A 22,570-nucleotide genomic window follows, 5' to 3' on the forward strand; every position below is an offset into this window, starting at 1 on the left:
CCCCAAGCAGACCACTAGAGAATGTGCAGCTTAGAATACAGAGAAACCCTGTCTAAAAAAAAAAAAAAAAAAAAAAAAAAAAAAAGGATTGGAAAGGCATTTGGGAGCAAGATTCTTAACAAGTTCATTGTATAGACCATATTGGAAAACTTATTCCTGAAATGTAACATGCAGGAAAATCTTAACTTGTTTTTCCCTGATGGTTTTCAATAATCTAGGATGCTAGCTATAGTTGTATCACTCAGGAAAGACATGATTGCTGGAACTCCCACAGAAAAGAATAAACAAATAAATCCAAGGAAAAATCTATACATACTAACAAATATATTTATATATATATACATATGTATAGGTATATACATGTACATGTATATGATGTATATGTGTGTAACAAATTTATGTACATATATTTATATTACAATTTTACACATATATAAACATATATATATGGAACTTTAACACAGTAATTTACATGAGATAAATACTTACACATTTGTTCTAGAAATTGAATGAAAGGAAGCTTTTTGTTCTTAGAAAAAGATATGTTAATATTAACAAAATATAAATGACAAAAAAGCGTAAACATCATAAGCCAGAAATGAGAGCAGATGGAATTCAGTATGAAATGATGTATTCTTTCCCCATGAGTCTGCATCTGCAACCCATTTTCTTGGTGAGTGAGCCTTACTTTCTAGTTGTGTTGTATTAGTTACAGGATATCCGGCAGGAAATATTAAAAGACGAAAAGATTCATTTGGCTCACAGTTTGAAAGGGCCCATCTAAGTCAGCCATTGCGGTGGGGGGAGGCTTGGAGGAGTTCATGGCACAGGGAAGTGGACTCGGTAGAAAATTCCATCCCTCCCAAGAAGTCGAGAAAGCGGGTTGGGACAGAGAGTGAGAGTAGCCTCCAGAGCTTCAGGCCTGCTGACTTACTCCTTCAGGGCCAGTAGCATCTCCTGAAAACTCAGTAGCCTTCAAGATATCCCCACCAACTGGAGACCAAGCATTCAGAGCACAACTTAGTGGGGAACATTTCACTCTCAAGTCTGGTAAGGAAGATCAAAGATCAATTAGTCCTAAAATTAGCAAGAAATTGTCAGAAGTAAAAAGGTTCAGAATTCTGGCTGGGGGTAGAGGAGAGATGCTCATAGAATAGTCATCAAAGAAATACAGTGGCAAGGGCTGGAGATTTCTATGCCACCGAAATCACAAATTGGTGTCTCAAATCTTGTCCGAAATCACAAATTGGTGTTTCAAATATCATTTCAGAGAGCAGCAATTAATAAAACAATTTAAAGTCACCTTTTCTTACCAATGTTTTATTTCAGTTGGGACCGATTCTTCCCATGACCCCTAAGAAGTTACTATCCCTCTAAGTGGGCTTGATGCTTCTGAAGTTTTAAGTTCTTCCTTCAAGCCCTAGTCAAAGGACAGAAGACATTATCATCATTTCTAAGAGTCTTGACGTCACTAGCTCAAATACACCCCACTGCCCTACTTAGGGTTCTCTAACACTGCAACTGGGAGAGGGAGGTTGTGGAGGAAAGCAATTTATTTGCTCTCCCTCAAAAGCAATTGGGAGGAGGAAATAATTTATTTGACTTACTAGTTACAGTCTATCATGAAAAGAAGCCAAGGAAGAACCTGGTGGCAGGAAGTAAACAGAAACCGTGGAAGAACACTGCTTATTTGCCAGAGTCCCGCCTGGCAGGGCTCAGAACCTGAAGGAGGATTGTGGAATACTTCCGACATTTAACAACAGTGTGCACACTGTATGTTTTCCTTCTTTCTCCTCCTCAGTCCCTGCAGTTTTTTGAATCCCATAATCTATACGACCCCAGTAAGCAGTTAATTTCGAACTCAGCACATGTGCACTTAACCAAGTGACTGTGGTTGGTAGCAATTGTGGTTACAGTATAGAAAGCTGATAGACTACATACCGAGGAAATAATGATTTAATTACTGGTGCCTGGCTTCTCACCATACCCTAATCAGGCGATCTAATTCGTCTAATGGCTGGGAATCTCAGCACAATAGTAACCTGTGTCAGTTCCCCGCCCATGCTTGGCTCACCTCTGAATGTTCACATTAAATCTTTGAACCAACAATCCAGCCAACCATTTCTAACCTTTTGATAAACATCTAGCTGTTGCCTGGAACAGGATGGTTGACGAACTGTTGTCATAGCTAAGCTTCTGTTGAAAGAGAATACCCAGATGTTAGCTGAAATACCCAGACCAGGGCCTTGGGTTGATTCAGCCGAATCACCATTATTAACAAACAGAGGGGTGGTGATCTGTTTGCTCCCATGATCCTCAGAGACAAGCAAGAATGAATCACAGCCTTAGCTTTCTTTTTTTCTGATTTTGAAGAAATGTTAGTCACAGACAAAGTGAAAGTAAAAACTGCATTAGCAAAGTCAAGAATGCAAACACAAGGGCTGGGGAGATGGCTCAGCAGGTAAGAGCACCCGACTGCTCTTCCAAAGGTACAGAGTTCAAATCCCAGCAACCACATGGTGGCTCACAATCATCCTTAACGAGATCTGACTCCCTCTTCTGGGGTGTCTGAGGACAGCTACAGTGTACTTACATATAATAAATAAATAAATCTAAATAAAAAAAAATGCAAACACAAGTCAAAAATGGACCAAGAATCCCTTCAGGAAAGGTCAGGAGATTCTGCAAGAATATCCGCACTAGTCTTGCCATGCAAGGGATCCAACTCCTCATTCCTTGTCATAAGGGGAGCTGTCCGTATTACACTCATGTACCTTTCCAAGAAGAGGCTTGGCCACTACCTTTCCAAGAAGAGGCTTGGCCACCTCCACTTGTTGGCTCTTTCACAGGCTCCTGTGTAGCTTCCTCGCCTCTCCCAGACCCACCTGGCCAGTGTAGCACCACCCACGGTGGATTGGCCCCTCCTACATTAATTAGCAATCAAGACCTCAGAGGCATGCTCTCAGGTCACTCTGATAGAAGCATTTCTTCAGTTTGGTTCCCTCTTCCCCAGGTGTGGACACACAAGTATAGTCATCATATAGATTAATATCTATTTGTTTCAAAGGTGCCTTCCAAGCTGATAGGTCAAAGAAAAGTTCTGTGAGTTACGTAGGTTAAATAGGACCATGCAACAATTAAAATGAATAGAGATGAATGTACTGTAGAGACTATACATCACGTGATCATATGGAAGGAATGTGGAGGAGCCCAGGTTTGTGATCATGGTATTTTCTGAACATACTATTGATATTTGTGTTTGTGATGCTGCAGCATTTGGCTGCATTCAGGTACTGCTTTTGTATAGTGCTGTGGTAAAATATGGTTCTTCTGACTCCACAGAACTCAATGTTTTCTTGTCTTTAATTTTTATTAGATATTTTCTTTATTTACATTTCAAATGTTATCCCCTTTCCTAGTTTCCTCTCCAAAAATCCCTTATCCCCTCCCCCTCCCCCTGCTCCCTAACCCACCCACTTCTGTTTCCTGGCCCTGGCATCCCCCTATACTGGGGCATAGAATCTTCACAAGACCAAGGGCCTCTCCTCCCATTGATGGCCGATTAGGCCATCTTCTGCTACATATGCAGCTAGAGCCATGAGTCCTACCATGTGTTTTCTTTGGTTGATGGTTTAGTCCCAGGGAGTTCTGGGGGTACTGGTTAGTTCATATTGTTGTTCCTCCTATGGGGCTACAGACCCCTTCAGTTCCTTGGGTAATTTTTCTAGCTCCTTTAATGGAAAGCACTACAGAGATTCCAAAGTTAAACTCAGTGGCATGACCCAACTTAATCACTTCTTGGTCTTCTTAATTCCAACTCATTTGCACACGGACATGTGACTCAAAGCTTACCTCTCTAGGGGTGAACATGTCTCAGACTCCAGCTCTCTGTTAGGATCAGGCTGTCAGTATGTCTAGGAATATACCAAAGTTTGTGAAAGTATGATGCCGTAATAGTTGACAGAGGTCAAGAATGTAAGAAATGAATGTGTATGCTAACGCACACATGGGATATTTTGCCTTACATTCCAATCTCAACTTTTATGATTTCCATAGAGTATAATGTTTGTCTACTGAGTTTTTTGTAAAGAGCTTTAATACATTTTCATTGCATAAGAGTCCACTGACTGCATTTATTTGATTGACAGGCAATGTAGTAGTTGCATTCCTATGCTATAAGAGCATTGGCCCCTTGCTGTCCTCGTCTGATAACTTCTTACTGGACACTCAAAATGATAATTCTGAAGGAAAGGAAAAAGTCATTTCTTCAGTGATTTCTGCCTCAATTAGCTCAAACCCACCCACATTATATGAACTTGAAAAAATTACATTTACACTAAGCCATGTAAAGGTAAGTTGTTTTCTGGTATTGCTTAAAATGATTGTACAATCAGTGAGCTAGGATATACTTTGGTGCTGTTACTTCAACTATATGTGAGTTTTAGAGACTACGAACATTGAAAATTAAAATAAAAGGGTAGTTTAGTTTTGACCCTTTCTTCCTCTCAGTGATGGGAACTGAAGCCATGTCTTTCTATTCTAAGCCTGCGCTCAACCAATGAGCTGCAGCCCCAACACTCAACTAGTTTTCTATAAAACATTTCGCATTTCTAGTTCTCCTCAAAGTTTCTTGTCAATACTAATGAGTCACATGTGAAATGTGTTAGAATTAAGCTGTATTCTGCTTTTATTTTTAGTACATCATTAGTTTTGCCAGTTTCTATGCCCATATCTTTAAGGATATGATTTTGTCCTTTAAGAGTTTGTGAAACCGCTCCAGGAGCAAACCTGACAACCTGAGGTAATCCTTCTGAAGCACATCACGTGACAGAAGGGCAAAACTGACTCCTCAAAGCTGATCTCTAATATCCGCATAGCTACACTCACACTTACACTCACTCTCAAATTTACACACACACACACATACTCTCACACTTACACTCACATACTCTCACTCACACTCACTCTCATGCTCATACACACACTCTCTCACAGTCATACTCTAACTCACTTATACTCACACACAATCATTATCACACTTATACACACACACTCTCACACTCATACACACACTCTCATACCCAAATTCACACTCACACACTCACACTATTACACTCAGACACACTCATACACACATACATTCACACACTCACACTCAAACTCATACTCACATATACACTCACTCTCACACTCACTCATACTCTCACACTCTCATACTCATACTCTAACTCACATTCACACAATCACTATCACACACACACACACTCTCACACTATCACACTATCACACTAAGACACACTCATACACATTCACTCACTACACTCTCACATTCAAACTCATAGTCATACTCTCTCACTTGCACACACTTACACACACATTCACTTTCACACTTATACTTACTCTCTCACTTGTACACACTCACTCACTTTTACACTCACATGTACTCACACTCATTCTCACTCACACACTCATACTCACACTTATTCTCTCACACACTTATACTCAGTCACACGCATTCTCACACTCACCCACACTCACATGCACTCACACTCACATAAATCAATGTGCTATACTTACACATTCACATGAGGAGACATTATCTTCTAGGAAGAGCCTCTTTGAGCTATTTCCCATTTCATTTTCTTCTTTCTCATTCGCTTTTCTCATTTTATGTTTTTTTATTTACAATAGTATGTAAGACAAATAGTAAATATATATTGTTTTGGTCAACATTGTATTTTTTTAATATAACTAACAAATGTTTGATAGAAAAATAAGCATTTGCTGAATAAAGACAGATGATGAATGTTGGTAATGCCTTTTCTGTTTGAAATATACGTGATGTCACTTGATAAAAATTATCACAACTCAATAAAATAGAAAAAAAAATGTAGCATCGTTGCAATCTGAATTTCAGGTCTGCTACAAAAGAACAAGCGTTGTGCGTCATTTGTCATCATTGGTCCTGTGATCCTGTTAGGTGTCATGATAATCCCATCAGTGCTGCTTTAAATACATGCCACCACGCATTGCTTCCAGTGGTTTTCTCTGTCTCATGGGTGGGATGTCTGTTTTTCAGCTCTCAGATAAGCACCAGACACAGTGTGCCTTTTGGAACTACTCAGTCGATGCCATGAACAACGGCAGCTGGTCAACGGAAGGCTGTGAGCTGACACACTCAAACGACACCCACACCTCCTGCCGCTGTAGTCACCTGACACACTTTGCGATTTTGATGTCCTCTAGTTCTTCCATTGTAAGCCAAGTGTGTGCTTGTGTTCACAGAGCTGCAGCCGTCCTTTGCCATCCTTAACCTTTCTCTTCTTACCCCGTGTCACTGAAAAGAATAATCCTTTTATCTCTTTTCCTTGGGTCAACTGTATGGTTAATGTAATTGAAAAGTCTGCAGTTTTTGTTTGGGTTGGTTTGACTTGGTTTGGTCTCTGATTCTTTCCTTCTCTCTAGGATATGTGTAATAAGAAATCTTTAGGTTATTTCCTATCAAGAACTTACTTAACCCATAACCTCCACTAGGTTGCATGAAAGACATAATATCTTTTCATTACTCTAGATTTTGCATATTTCAATAGCCATTCACACATTTTACTCTCATAGTATCTGGAGATCATTCTCTTTATCATTTTGATGCCTAATAAAATTTGGCACATTTTTACCTAATATGTCTTTAATAATGTAAAACCCCAAAGATTTTCAAATATAAAAATATGGCAAATATCCTTGTAATAGGTAGTTTGCTTCAGTACTATTTCCTCAAAGATGATGATGATGATGGTGATGATGATGATGATAATTATATAATTTCCTTCTCTGTATCTCTGTTTTAATTTTCATCTGGTGCTGCTCCAAGCTTCTTTATCAGGTCACTAATTTTTTTCCATACAATGTTGAAGTCTATTAAGTGTCATAATACACTCACACTCTTATTTGCACACATACTCACTCACTTTCACACTCACACACACTTGAACACTTGATTTCAGCAGTATAAATTATAAAGATTATTTTTCCCATTGTGTTAAGAGGGAAATGGTTCTATTCTTTATATGAAAATAAACAGCTGGTCTCCATTTCCGTCTCCACCGCACTATTTTGGTCCTCCTTACACCCGTTTTTCTTTTACCTTTGTTTAATGTGTTTTAGATGAATCACCTCATAGACACAAGCCTTGGACTTACTACTGATAAATCTGTGTTAATTAACCATTTTCCCATTACAATGATGAATTACCTTTTCAATATCATGCAACTGATGGTGATAACATTATTCAGGCATGTACTAATATATACTATGCTCAGAGAGAAAAAAAATCACTAATTATAGTTCTGTTAGCCTGCTACATGATTTATATCAGATTTCTCTGGATACTAAGTACAGGTTTTTCTCATCTAAATGTACATTTTATTTTTACATTTTATGAACACTTTGATTAATGCTTCCCTGAGAAGTTCATGAGGGATTGTAGTCCCTTTGATAAGTCACTACGTCTTCCTCTTAACCACTCTGTCACTGTTTGCCCTTAGGGAATTAAGGATTATAATATCCTGACGAGGATCACTCAACTCGGAATAATCATCTCCCTGATCTGCCTCGCCATCTGCATTTTCACCTTCTGGTTCTTCAGTGAAATTCAGAGCACCCGGACCACAATTCACAAGAACCTCTGCTGCAGCCTCTTTCTTGCAGAACTTGTTTTTCTTATTGGCATCAACATAAATACAAATAAGGTATGCAGCTTGGCCCCCACTGTACTTTATTCTATTCTCTCGTGTTTTCTAACTGAACATGTCACATGAACCATAACAAATGTCTCAGTGCGGCAGACATGCTAGATAATTGTTTTAAGTTATCTAGCATGTTTGATAATGCTAACATATTTAAATGACACACTCAACAAATTCATTAAACAAAGAAATATCCTTCGTTATATAAATTATTGGAGAAAAATCAAAATTTTATATCAAAGAAATACCTGTATTTGCATAAGCAATAAGCAAGGTTTGGAAGGGCGTCTAAATGAAGTTTGTTTAAAGATTGTCAGTGTCTTATTTAGAGTTTCATAGCTGTGAAGATACACCACGACCAAGGCAACTTTTACAAAGGACATTTAATTGGGGCCAGCAGAAAGTTTCAGTGGTTCTGTCAATTATCATCCTGGCAGGAAGCATGGCACCATCTAGGCAGGCATAGTACTGGAGAAGGAGCTGAGAGTTCTACATCATGATTCAAAAGCACCCAGGAAGAGACTGGCTTCTACAGGTAGCCAGGAGGAGGCTCTTGTCAACACTGGGCAGAGATTGAGCACAGTGACACACTTCCTCTAACAAGGGCATATCTCCTCCAATAACACCGCACTTCCTAATTGTATCACTTCTCGTTGGCCAAGGAAACCTCCACAGAGAGTAAGCACAAAAAGAGATGAGGTGACCTGGGACCTCACCACAGAGTTTCATGTTTTATTAATCTACATCTGCAGAAAAGGAGGACACACGGTGGGGTTAAAGAGGTATATATGTATTAAAGGACATGCTCATGAGAGAATATTGGAATTTCAGACTGGAAGAGGCAGCCAACAACGTCCAACTCTAAGTAAAGGAAAGGCAAACAGTATACTTATAAGAAGAGCCATCCCAGGTGACTTAGGGTACTTTGAAGTGTCCTTTATTGATCACAAGAGTCCTCCCTGGTCTCTAGGCAACTAGGTTATCTGTAGGCCAATGGCTGGCAGTAGCCCTGGCTGAGGGTGTGAACCACATTGAAGTTCACATGTAATACCTGCCATGCACTGGCTAGAGAAATGTATTCTTGAGAGATAAATCAGGAAAGAGACTGTGCACTTCTTTCCCCCTTATATATCCTCCAAGGACTGAAGGTAGTAACCAGTGGTTAAGTCTCCCTCTGAATTTGGAGACCTACAACACCCTTCTTTTCATACAAACTGTCTCTAGGCTTTGTGTCAGAATTCATGACACCTCTCAGTTCTAGATACCCTTCAGTCCTCTGGGATGTAGGTGTGAATTTCCTCCCCCCCCCGCCTTTTTTCTCTACTATTCTTTCTGAATGTTTTGATCAACTCTTTCCAGTGAAATCTACCCATTTTAAGCTCTAATTCAATACCAATTTTTCCCCTAAGTGACTGCCAAATTTCAGCTTTCAGAAATCTTTCTTTTCCCCACTTTATCCAATAGTCTCCATTTGTATTTTAGCATGTAATCTCCTTATTCTTGAATTATACAAGTTTTAATATTTTAGATTTATTTATGAGTATGAGTATTTTACCTGCATGTATATGCATGCATCACTTGAGTGTCTATTGCTGTCAGAGTATAGAAGAGACCATTACATCCATTGGAACTGTAGTTACAAATGATTGTGAGCCACCATGGGTGCTGCGAACCATACCTCATCCTCCCTGGGAACTAATATTCTTAACCACCTAGCCATTTCTACATTAACTACATAGTTTTAATAAGGAAAATAAGTATGTACATTGCGTGAGCCTTCCAGTAATTCATAATATTAATTTTACTACTCAGGGCATTGCTTTTTCCTGTTAGTTTCTGTAAACCTAACTCCAGGGGATGGAGAGATGGCTCAGTGCTTAAGAGCATTTGCTGCTCTTGCCACAGACCAGAGTTCAGTTCCCAGCACCCACATTTGGTGGCTCACAACCACCAATCTCTAGTTTCTATCTGCATTCAGAGCTAATCCTGTGCCAAGGCTCTCCATACCCAAACACCACCAGGAGAAAACTGGTCTCCCAGGAGTACTGGCACACCTGTGAACACATGTAACACCACCACTTCTACTCAAATTCCTGACCCAAGAGGGACCAGCCCAGAGTCATTAGGACACAGGATCCAAGGAATAGCCAGGGACAGGAACTTTTGGGTTTTTGTATACACCCTGGAGATGACCTTGTGCCAAAGCTCTCCATGCCCAAATTCATCCCATAGAAGACTGGTCTCCCAGTACTACTGACACACAGGCTTGCAGAAGGGACAAGCCACAGAGACAGCAAGACCAGCTAACACCAGAGTTATCCAAAAGGTGAGAGACAAGGGCAAGAGCATAAGCAACAGAAACCAAGGCTACTTGGCACCATCAGAACCTAATTCTCCCACCATATTAAGCCATGGATACCCCAACACACCAGAAAAGCAAGACTCTGATTCAAAGTCACATCTCATGATGATGATAGAGGACTTTAAGAAGGACATAAATAACTCCCTTAAAGAAATACAGGAGAACACAGGTAATTAGGTAGAAGCCTTTAAAGAGGAAACACAAAAATCCCTTAAATAATTACAGGAGTACACAACCAAAAAGGTGAAGAAATTGAAGAAAACCATCTAGAATCTAAAAATGGAAGTAGAATCAATAAAGAAATCATAAAGGGAGACAAACCCTGGATATAGAAAAACCTAAGAAAGAGATCAGGAGTCATAGATACAAGCATCACCAACAGAATACAAGAGATAGAAGAAAGAATCTTGGGTGCAGAAGATACCATAGAAAACATTGACACAACAGTCAAAGAAAATACAGAAGGCAAAAAGCTCCTAACCCAAAAGATCTAGGAAATCCAGCACACAATGAGAAGACCAAACCTAAGAATAATATGTATAGAAGAGAGAGAAGATTCCCAACTCAAAGGGTCAGTAAATATCTTCAACAAAATTATAGAAGAAAACTTCCCTAACCTAAAGAAAGAGATACACATGAACATATAAGAAGCCTAAAGAATTCCAAATAGACTGGACCAGAGAAGAAATTCTTCCTGTCACATAATAGTCAAAACACCAAATGAACTAAACAAAGAATATTGAAAGCAGTAAGGGAAAAAGGTCAAGTAACATATAAAGGCAGACCTATCAGAATTACACCAGACTTCTCATCAGAGACTATGAAATCCAAAAGATCCTGGGAAGATGTCATAGAGACCCTAAGAGGACACAAATGCCAACCCAGGATATTATACCCAGCAAAACTCTCAATTACTATAAATGGAGAAACCAAGATACTCCGTGACAAAACCGAATTTACACAATATCTTTCCACAAATTCAGCCCTACAAAGATTAATACTCTAACACAAGAAGAGAAATTATACTATTAAAAAAAATCAAGAAAGTAATCTTCTTTCAACAAACCTCAAAAAGAAGATAGTCACACAAACATAATTCCACCTCCAACAACAAAAATAACAGGAAGCAACCATCACTTTTCCTTAATATCTCTTAACATCAATTAACTCAAATTTTGATTTTTCCCCAATAATTTATATAACGAAGGATATTTCTTTGTTTAATGAAAAGGCATAGACTAACAGACAGGATATGTAAACAGGACCCAGCATTTTGCTGCATTCAAGAAATGCACTTCAGTATCAAAAACAGACACTACCTCAGAGTAAAAGGCTGGAAAACAATTTTCCAAACAAATGGTCCCAAGAAACAAGCTGGAGTAGCCATTCTAATATCAAATAAAATTGACTTTCAACCAAAAGTTATCACAAAAAAAAAAGATAAGAAAGAACATTTCATACTCATCAAATGAAAAATCTACCAAAAAAAAGAAATTCTCAATTCTGAACATGTATGCTCCAAATGCAAGGGCACCAACATTCATAAAAGAAACTTTACTAAAGCTCAATGCATACAGTACACTGCACACAATAATCGTGGGAGACTTCAACACCCCACTCTCACCAATGGACAGATCCTGGAAACAGAAACTAGAGACACAGAAAACTAACAGAAGTGATCGACCAAGTGGTTTTAACAGATATCTATAGAAGATTTCACCTTAAAACAAAAGAATATACCTTCTTCACAGCATCTCATGGCACCTTCTCCAAAACTGACCATATAATCAGTCTCAAAACCCTCTTAAATTGATACAAGTAGATTGAAATAATCTCATTCATCCTATCAGATCATCACAAACTAAGGCTGATCTTTAATAACAACAAAAACAAAAAGCCCACATACACATGGAAGCTGTACAACACCCTACTAAATGATAACTTGGTCAATGAGGAAATAAATACAGAAATTAAAGTTTTTTGGGGTTTTTTTTGTTTGTTTTTTTTAGAATTTAATGAAAATGAAGGCGCATCATACCCAAACTTATGGGACACAATGAGAGCAGTGCTAAGAGGAAAACTCATAGCTTTGAAATCCTCCAAAAAGAAAGGGAGGGTATAGGGGACTTTCAGGATAACATTTGAAATGTAAATGAAGAAAATCTCTATTAAAAAAAAAAAGAAAGAAAGAAACTAAAGAGAGATACACTAGCAGCTTAACAGCACACTTGAAAGCTCTAGAACAAAAAGAAGCAAATATACCCAAGAGGAGTAGAGGGCAGAGAATAATCAAACTCAAGGCTGAAATCAACCAAGTAGAAACAAAAAGAACTACACAAAGAATCAACAAATCAGGAGCTTGTTCTTTGAGAAAATCTTTCCTTCCTTCCTTCCTTCCTTCCTTCCTTCCTTCCTTCCTTCCTTCCTTCCTTCCTTCCTTCTTTCCTTTCTTCTCTCTTCATTTCTTTTTTTGTCCTTTCTTTCTGTCTTTCTTTCATTCTTTCTTTTTTTTTTTTTTTTATCAAATATAATCTAACAGGAGTCAAACTGAAAAAGGGAAACTTCAGTTAAGAAAATGTTTCCATTAGATTGTCTAGTAGACAAAAGATCACTGAGTATTTTCTTGACTGATGATTTACTATTGCAAGTGCCATTCCTGAACAGCTGGAATAAGAAGTCAATCTGCAAAAGACAGTAATTCTATGCCTTTATGACCTCTTCTTCAGTGCCTTCTTCCAAGCTCATGTTTGATTTTCTGTCCTGACTACAATTCATAATGTACTATAAGATATAAGATAAAATTAACTCCTCTCAAAAAAAAAATTTCCAGGTCTGCTTACCACAAACAGATGTGAATTAATCAGTCTAATGGTGTCTTTGGATTCTTTCAATATCAGTTCGAACTGTACGTCTATCTCAATTTCATAGCAAAATTCACATGACTTTTTAGTCTGTTAGATATAAGTCTTGGTTCAGCAATGGCAATCAAATTCTTGTGTTTATTTTTAACACCTTCAAATGATAAATTAATCCATAATTCCCTTCATCATCTGGAATACCCAAGACATCTCTAAACATGAGGTCAAGTTTTCCTAAAACTAAGAAGGCATATTCAGAGGGAATGTTATTTCACTGTTTAATTAATGTGTGTATGTGTGTGTATGCATGTGTGTGTGTGTGTGTGTGTGTGTGTGTGCAGGCATGAACGCATGCATATGTTTTTGAAAGAGTCCACTTTGTTTTTATCTTGTTTTTGTAGACTGTCCAGTGTAGGTGGTAGGAGTTGAACTCCAGTGCTCTGCAGGATCAGTGAGTGAAATGGCATCATTTGTTTAATAGTTGAGGGGGAGAAAATTTAACTTTCCTGACATATGAAAAATAAATATCATTACAGTTTTAGTTTTTTAATAAATAAAGTACTTTTGGGGGTAAAAGTCCAATATCCAGGAATCTTCTGGCCTGCAAGGGTACCACATACATGTGGTATGCATACAGACAAGTAGACAAACAAACATACACATAAAGTTTCTTTTAAAAAAAAAAGAAAATTTAAATATAATTCCAGTTTTTTGTTTGTTTGTTTGTTGTTTTTTCATTTTTTTTGTTTTTTGAGGCAGGGTTTNTCTGTGTAGCCCTGGCTGTCCTGGAACTCACTCTATAAACCAGGTTGGCCTTGAACTCAGAAATCCACCTGCCTCTGCTTCCCAAGTGCTGGGATTAAGGGCATGTGCCATCACTGCCCAGTTCTAATAATTCCAGATCTAAGTAATAAATAAATACTCAAGAAAAATGTTTAATGAAAACACATTTCAAATTTACATAGTAAACTTACAGCCAGAAGAAATTCTACAATGTACATTTTGGTGAAACGTATTACTATTTGTACATTTTCAATTTTGCCACTTAATCAAGATGTTCACTTTATTTTATATTATTTAAGATAATTTACATTCTTTGAATTTTAAAATGGAAAGGTCAGTGATATCCAGACAGAAGTCAGTTTAAACTACCATACGGTCACTGAGAAACAAATAATTTGTGGAAAGATCTCCCAATGTATCCCAGAACATTAATACATAAAAACAACAAATCTCAAGAAAAGTCAGTAAGGTTAATTCTGTCACAAGGTCAGTTGGCACTTCCCATTGATGAAGTGGAGCTCCTTTAAATAAGCCTCAAGTAGAGCATCTTAAAAACAAAGCTGACGAGACATGACTATTTTAGCATGATCAGACATGGTATAAAGTAGCATCCTTTATGAAGAACGTTGGCGGATGATACAATAATTACAGTGAGAATGTTGCTTATGGTTTCTTCTCCTGCTTGTGTTCTAGCTGGTCTGCTCCATCATTGCTGGCCTGCTCCATTACTTCTTCTTAGCTGCCTTTGCCTGGATGTGCATCGAAGGCATTCACCTATACCTCATCGTTGTTGGCGTCATCTACAACAAGGGGTTTCTACACAAGAACTTTTATATCTTTGGCTATCTCAGCCCAGCTGTAGTTGTTGGATTCTCAGCATCTTTAGGATATAGATATTATGGTACCACCAAAGTGTAAGTCAAGCAGACATTTTGAGCACTTGGAAGACACTACTGAATGCTCTGTGTGTCTTTTAAAATGTTGTTTTGCTATGGTCCATGCAGAATATTCACTGATACTTATCTCTCACTTTTCAGATGTTGGCTGAGCACTGAAAACAACTTCATTTGGAGCTTTATAGGACCAGCATGTCTAATCATTCTTGTACGTATATTAAAAATTGCTATTAAAACTTAAGGACTGAATATGGTTGAGAAGAACATTTCCAAATCAGGCATGGGGCTTTGTAGAAACTGATTTTGACCACTCTGTGACTGTTGTTTGGTACCATTTAATATACTGCATTAGAATGGAGATAAATACATAACTCATAAGTGAAAAGCAATTACCATTCATTTACATCTCCTGGGGAAGGATAATTTTATAGTGTACAGAAGGAATGTCAGAAGTATCTGCTGTCTTATCAGCAGTGTCTCTGCATCCTGAAATGCTGTAAGTGTGCCCACCACCTGATAATCTGGCATTTCAAATGTTTACGTTATTTAATCTTTTATCGATGATCGGTCATCTTTGAAAATTAGACTGTCATCTTTAGAGTTTTGTCATCTTTATGTACCCTGTCATCACAAAGTGATTTTAAACTAAATTGCAACATCAGAGACAAGAACCTGCTATTTCTCCCAAGCAGACAAGTTGTCTATTGATAGTCCTATTTCAACAAGGAAGGAGGCCTTTTAATTCCTATTGAAAGTGGCTTCAAACCTACAAATTTGGCAGGTATTATATGTTCCAGTCTGAATAAAGACATTTTTATATGTCTCACGAGCATTTTTGAGTGCTGAAAGTTTTCAGTAACCATTGTGAACATAATAGTCTGTCAATGAACAAGGGAGTCCTGACGAGATGCAAGAAAGGAACAAATTGTCAGGGAAAAAAAAACAACTCTGAGAATATTTTGGAAAACTTTCTCCCATATGATTTGGCCATAAACTAGACTCCTTTTTCCTTCCTTCCTCTCTCTCTCTCTCTCTCTCTTTTTTTTTTTTTTTGAATTTTTTACGGTTGGGATGGAATAGCTAAATAGAAATGGTTGTGTATGCAAAGCAGAGAGTTCTGAGGAGTTGTTTGCTAGTGGTGTGGAAATTACGCTTACTAATGACCACTAACACTGTTCATAATTCTCAGAGTTAATCCAGCAAATGTTTTTAAACTACTGGCTAGATATTTACCATAATTATTTGATCTAATTTAATTTATAGCATCAGTATCATAGTCCACATCATAACACATACCAAGTAGTGTCCAATTCATGTATCTTTGCTGGTAGTTTTGATATGAGTATTTCATGTGAAGATATTTTATGTGTTCTTTTTACTGATATCTTCTCAACAAAGCATGTGAATAATAACTCTTAATGCTTAGATGAATCATGGAAATCTAAGAATTATGCTGAAAACAGGAAGAAATGGGCCTTGTTTCTCTAAAGCAAGACGGCATAGAATTTTTCTCTGAATGTTGTAAAGTTATTTACAAATGAAAATAGATACCTCGGACTCTGGGTGAGCTACCTAAAATTGATGCTGAAAACTTCCAGAAATGTAAGTGAAGTCTATCACAATTTTCTAGTTTGGATTGAACAAATCAGTCAACCTTCTATTCAATTCTGGCTAACCTTTGCCAGGTTAACCAGATGGTCTGACTGCTTAAGAAATGGGCGAGGCATTTTAGGCATTCTCTAAAATGCATTCTAATTATCATGGGGGGTTTTCTGAGAGGAAAGCAGGAAAGGGGATAACATTTGAAATATAAATAAAGAAAATATCTAATAAAAAACAATATAAAAACTAAAATTAAAAAAAACCCAAACTACTAATTACAGTATCAAAGTGAGTCAGTTAAGTTTAGTCATCCTGACTCTTCAGCCACACTTAAAAATCTTGATGATGCAGTGGCATAAGCTGACTTCAACTGCAAACACTCCTCTTGCCACAGTATAATTTCTTGTTCAGTAATAATAAAGTCAGAGAAACTGTGAGCCAACCATATTTTCTTGGCCTGTGACTCTAGAGTCTTTGCAGAAGATAGTAGGGCAGAAAGTGTCTCATAGATAGTCCATAGTTCTTAGTCACCATGGATTATATTTTCTAGATCTTTTGGTTTTGCTGCCAGTGTTAAGGAAAATTAGTGACTGTCCAAGAACAGCAGAGCATGGTAAACACACTTTTATGAGCTCACTGAAAAGTGTCTCCTTTTTGCAGGCCATATGTGAGCACAGGGACTGCCATCAACATTTGATTAGAGTTTCCTCCAGGCCGCACCTTTCCTAGTGTATCTAGGAGGGGAGGGGAAGCATTATCATACAGAGATCCTAACATTGAAAGAAGGGGGAAACAACAACAACAAAAGACCTTCAGCTCTTCTGTTTAGAGAAAATATCCAGGCATGCCTAGGGAGGCATAAGTCTAATCCTAGTATTCGAGATGCTCATGCACGTATATCAGGACACCACAGTCATCCTCAGCTACAGATCAGCCCAGGCTAGAGCAGAAGAGCCACTCTCAGAACATAAAAAGGATAGAAGAAAAAAGCAACACAGGAAAGAAGAAAAGAAGGAAGGAGGCAAAGGAACAAAGGAAAAATGAGAGAAAGAAAAATGAGAGAAAGAAAATGCTAGGAAAAGAGTGAAGCAAGAGGAAGGGGTTGCAGGTTCCCTGGCTGCAAACAGGGTTTGGATATAAATATGGTTGGATATTCCTCTGATGGATAGGAAGAATCAATATAGGAATGGAGTACTTTAAGTGCCTACGCATAAAATATACATCGATGCCATCATATATATCAAAAATAATGAGTAATTAAAGAATTAAAAGACTAAATTAAAGTGGTGTCGTGAAGTTTGCCTCTACCAGTAGGCGGCCAGATCTGTCTCCAATCAGGAGTCAGTGGACCTAGACAAGGAATAACCAGAATCCAAGACCCAGTCATACTAACTCCACACTCCTCTACAGGTAGATAAACCATGTGGACACACTGAACAGAGATTTCCTTCAGATATTCAAATTTTATTATTTGCAATTGAAGGACAGCATTATACCTGCTGATTAGAAAATCCCTGGGAATTCCCTGGTAGGAAAACATGCTGAAGGATATAATTAAGTTGCAAATAGTAAGAGAGTGATGAACACACCTTGTGTACTGGAATACTGTAGCAGTGGTTGATACTCCATGCACACTGAGATACTACTATAACAGTGATCAACACACCTTGCACACTGAGATACTGAAACAATGATCAACACACCAAGCACACTGAGATACTGTAACAGTGATTGACATACCATGCATACTGAGATACTGTAACAGTGATTGATTGACCTGCAAATAAAACAAACAGCAGAAGGATAAATAATGACTGGGGGTGGGGGGGGGTGAAAAGAGGTCAGTAGGCCACCATGATCTCTTAAGAAGCCCTGACGAGGATGGAGAATGCTGCTTATAGGGAGGAAAAGAGCAGATTCTGCATTTATGTGAAACGGGCCAGGGAGAAGACTTAATTGTGAACTTGAGGTGATGTCAAGCAGCCCTTTGAGCTTGTAGGAATCCTTTGAAAATTGTCAAAGGGCCAAGGAAGAAACAGCACCCTCATGTACTTACTCTTATGGATTCAAAAATTAAGCTTCATCGAGGTATCACCCTGGTCTCGACTCTTATTTCTTACTAGCTAAAAAATTAAACTAACTAGTTAGCAACTAAATGAAATTATGTAGTTCTCTACTCTACAATCAGACCTCTTCTATTCCCTACGAAATGTCTAGTATCAATAATAAGTATTACAAATTACTAAGTACACACTACTTTGACATGCATGGTAGTACTTCAATATTCATTATTTTTAGATATCCTACAGTTTTATTATGCCATTGGAGCATTTAAAAGAGACCCAAAAATGATAAGTGATTGGCATAAGCTACAGATCTAAAAGTAGGACTTAAAGCTATTTCTTGCCTTTATCTAAAACACAACTTTCACTTTGTCTTGACTCTTCTTTAACTACTGTCTGATCACTTTTTTCTATAATTTTGGAATAGTCTGAGCAGATGTGAGTTCATTGTTTACCACCACAGCCTTAGTGCTGACTATGTTCCTTGCCTAAAATGGTCATGACCACAAATAAAGACAAAGCTTTGGGAATCCACTTCTTTTCCTGCTTTCAGCCTTCCTTTGCCATACCTCCCCAGAGATTTGGATACTTGGTTGAAAAGCTCAGTAGGCCATCATGATCTCTTAACCCCTGACCAGGGTGAAGTCCTTTTCCTTGATAATCATGAAATTTTCCGTGAAGTTCTGCTTTCAGAAATTATTAACTAGTGCAGAGAGCTGTGGCGCCTTTCCCAAACTTGAAACCGTTCTATTTCTGGAATGTACTCACGTAAAATTTGTACTCTATCCTCTGTTGTACCTTTTGACTCTACTACTGCATGTGATAACTTTCTGTGAATAATTTTACACAACCCCAGAACACATAGTGAGAACACATAATGAGTCCTCATTTATCAATTTTGAATTTTAATTGATTTAATAATAAAACCATTGTAATGCATGAGGCAACAAAAAAGACGTGTGGTCTTGCTTTGGGTGCTTGATCCCTCTGTGTCCTAGACTCCCCAAAAAAATAAATGAGGAGCTTAAAGCCAGAAGAGCTCAACTCTGCCAGGGTAAATAGCATACATTATAAAGCATCCATTCTTTGGCAACTAACAAAAGGAAAATCCCAACTGATGCAGAAGAAAATCTTATAACTCTCTTACTCTTACCTTCTCTGCTAAAAAGTCAAGCAAAAAAAGACAAATTTTGAAACAGGAGTTCCAAAGTCCCAAATCATATGCACTAGAATATGTGCGATCAAATCCAGCACGTGTGCATGTGCGTGCTGTGTCGATTCCAGCTTTGAAAATGTTAATGAATATGTCACAGCATTTAATTATGGCAAAATATAATGTATATGCCTGCTATTATCTAATGTGTAGATTGCAGTATGCTCTGCCAAAATAGTTAACTAAAACTGACCAAATAAAATAGAAATTTAATAAAAATAAATATTAAGTTTCTAGAAAAAAAATGACAAAGTATAAGTTAAGTAACAAATTTAAATAGATAGTTAGTGGTGATGGTTTTATGACCTTGAGTGAGCAACAAGCCTTGTCTGAGGTACAAGGATGCTCTGGAACCCTTTACAGTCACCATCATCTTGCACGGTCAGGGGTATCCCGGGCTTCACATCAGAACATAGAATATCTTTGAGACACAATATAAATGAGTAATGCCTGAATTATTTCAGCTCTGTTGCTTTTGCTCTTCTTGGGTATGCTTTTTCAAATATTCAGTCTCCCCTGTTAAGAGTTAACTGCTAAAAATATCTGAACAGCAACATATTTTCCATCAATGATATACAAGCCCTTCCTCGGATATGAAATTATTAATATTAAGCATCTCTTGAGTCCAGAAATGAGAAACTGGTGACCCCATTGATTCTATCTGTGAATCACAGCATTTAAACACTTAACGATTGTGACTATGCATAAAAGGATTGACGATACTTTTGAAAATAAGATGGGTGGGAAAGAGACTTCTAAGTCCTTGCAACAGTGAGCTTCAAGCTGCAGATGATTTCCATATTTTTCAATATTTTTAATCTTTAATGTTGAGTTCCTTTAACAATATGTATACCAGCTGCTAGATTCAAGTAAACAAATATAAAAAGGAGCTCATGAGAATTTAGACAACTTTTACATAGAAATTGAATGTTCCCATAGATATATGTTCAGTTATTGAACAATAGGATTAAGCTAAGTCCACAAATACTAATTAGGCTGTGTCTACATAAGGAATTTTTTTAATTGAAAATCGATTCTTCTCATATACAATGCATCTGACTGCAGTTTCCCCTCCCTCCACTCTGCCCAGCTCCCCCCACCTCCCTTCTCCCTGGGATCCACTCCCACTACTTTCACTTCATTAAGAAAAGAGCAGGCTTCCAAAGACAACAACCAAATGTAACAAAACAATATAAAATAAGATATATTAAAAGCCCTCAAAGCAACCCAATAAAAGGAAGAGCCCCAAGACTAGGCAAAAGAGTCAGAGACACACCAGTAGGAGTTCCACAAGAAAACAGCCATAACGTGTATATGAAGGGCCCAGTACAGACCCATGTAGGCCCCATGCTTGCTGCTTCAGTCTCTGTGAACCTCTATCAGCCCTGCTTAGTTAATGCAATGTGTTCTCCTGGTGCCCTCCATCCTCTCTGACTACATCCTCCTCATCTCCTGAGCTGTCCACAGGGATCCCTAAGTTCTGATGGAGGAGCCCAATGGAGAGCTCCAATGCTCTTTAAAGCTATGATCTTTCACTAGGATTTAAGTCAAACTGTTGTAATAAATCATGGCAGTGTTACCACTCTTCCAAATTGGCATCCACTCAACTAGCGCACCATTCGGGTGCCATCGCTGTCCCCTCTGACGGCCCCTTCTCTGTTTAGTCTCCTATCTCCCTTTAAAGAAATACCAGTTAAAAGTACTGCAAATGAGTAATTCATACAATTCATATAAGCGAGGACTTGTAATCATTTATGAGTGTAGGTGTACACATATTCTGTGATGTCACTACACTTTGAATTTCACAATTGTCCAAGGTTGAGAGACATATGAATATCATAAGACTGTTTAATTCCATTCTATATTTGCACTCCTTGTAACCTACTACTCCTGTGACAGAACTTATGGTCACGATTCACACCTCAAGAAAATCAAGGATATGCACATCTAAGCAGTTCCTGTCAGGTGCAACCACCCCTTCACTGACACATGCTTGTCTCTGCATAGCTGTAAATCTCTTCCTAGAGAGGAGAGTTTTCATCCAGGGTTGCCTTTGTATTGATAGTTTTATACTAAACATATATATAATATGCTTATATATCCATGTACATATTCATCCTATATATCCATACATATATATGTATGTATTTATTGTTTTTATGCCAGGACATTTATACTTCTTTCATCATATTTATCTGTATTCTAATAGATCATTATTATGGTATGTGAACTCAATTGCAAACTCAAGAAAAGCAAAACAAAAATAACCCTTGAATCACCTATAGCCTACAATATATCTTATCCATCTTTCTTCACTAGAACATACACTTTTACCATTCATATCCTTGCTTCATAGGAATGTGTATTTAAAAGCTTCCCTAAGGATAAATGTTTGTTTCCAGCATTTTCTTATTAAAAACAGTGTTGCGTGAAAACTTTAAGTCCCACCGTGGCTGTGTATCCATCAATACAGTCTCAAGGAGCACATCTTAGATGTAGAAATGCAAGTATGTGCAGATTTGAAAATTTACATAATTATCCCATAAAAATTACATGAATTCATTTTTGTTACATCAAATTATATGAAATGGCCTTTTTCTAATACTTATGCCAACATGTGGTATTATTACCTACTATAAAGTCAAAATGATGCTCTCAGACTAAATAAAGGCAGAAGAAACTTGGTTCATGAAACTTGGTTCTTTACTATAGCACAGGTTTGATGACACTGGGCAAAACCTTTGTTGTAACACTATGCAGGGCATCGTGGGAACTCCCCATCATCTGCAGCTCCTACTCCCTAGATTCCAGTACCTATGCTACCTTCAAGTATATCTAGAATCAATATTCCCCTGAGTGCCATGTCCCTAGTTCCCTGAACTGAAAACTGCCTCTAGTCTAGCCTGTACTATTAAGGTTAGTTTTACTCTTGTACGAAAAGCAGACATGAGAAATAATCACAGTCTAGGCGTAGGCATTGTGCACTGGATAACCACATTAAAGCTATCCTAGGAAATGCCTCCGGTTTGGAATCCTAATCTTAAGAAGACT

The 22,570-nt window shown here is 37.8% G+C and overlaps 1 protein-coding gene across 2 annotated transcripts in view; it reads left to right on the forward strand.

Moving 5' to 3' along the window:
• Window positions 1-22,570, forward strand: part of Adgrl4 (adhesion G protein-coupled receptor L4) — a 99,440-nt gene that overhangs the window by 56,728 nt on the left and 20,142 nt on the right. For both annotated transcript variants that reach the window (XM_029537833.1, XM_021196452.2), the window contains 5 exons: window positions 4,149-4,351; window positions 6,080-6,256; window positions 7,542-7,745; window positions 14,439-14,659; window positions 14,783-14,849. In XM_029537833.1, coding sequence (XP_029393693.1) covers window positions 4,149-4,351; window positions 6,080-6,256; window positions 7,542-7,745; window positions 14,439-14,659; window positions 14,783-14,849 — 872 coding nt within the window. The remainder of the gene's footprint in view (window positions 1-4,148; window positions 4,352-6,079; window positions 6,257-7,541; window positions 7,746-14,438; window positions 14,660-14,782; window positions 14,850-22,570) is intronic.

The sequence above is a fragment of the Mus pahari genome, chromosome 4 (assembly GCF_900095145.1).
Source record: "Mus pahari chromosome 4, PAHARI_EIJ_v1.1, whole genome shotgun sequence".
In the NCBI taxonomy this organism is placed as follows: Eukaryota; Metazoa; Chordata; class Mammalia; order Rodentia; family Muridae; genus Mus; species Mus pahari.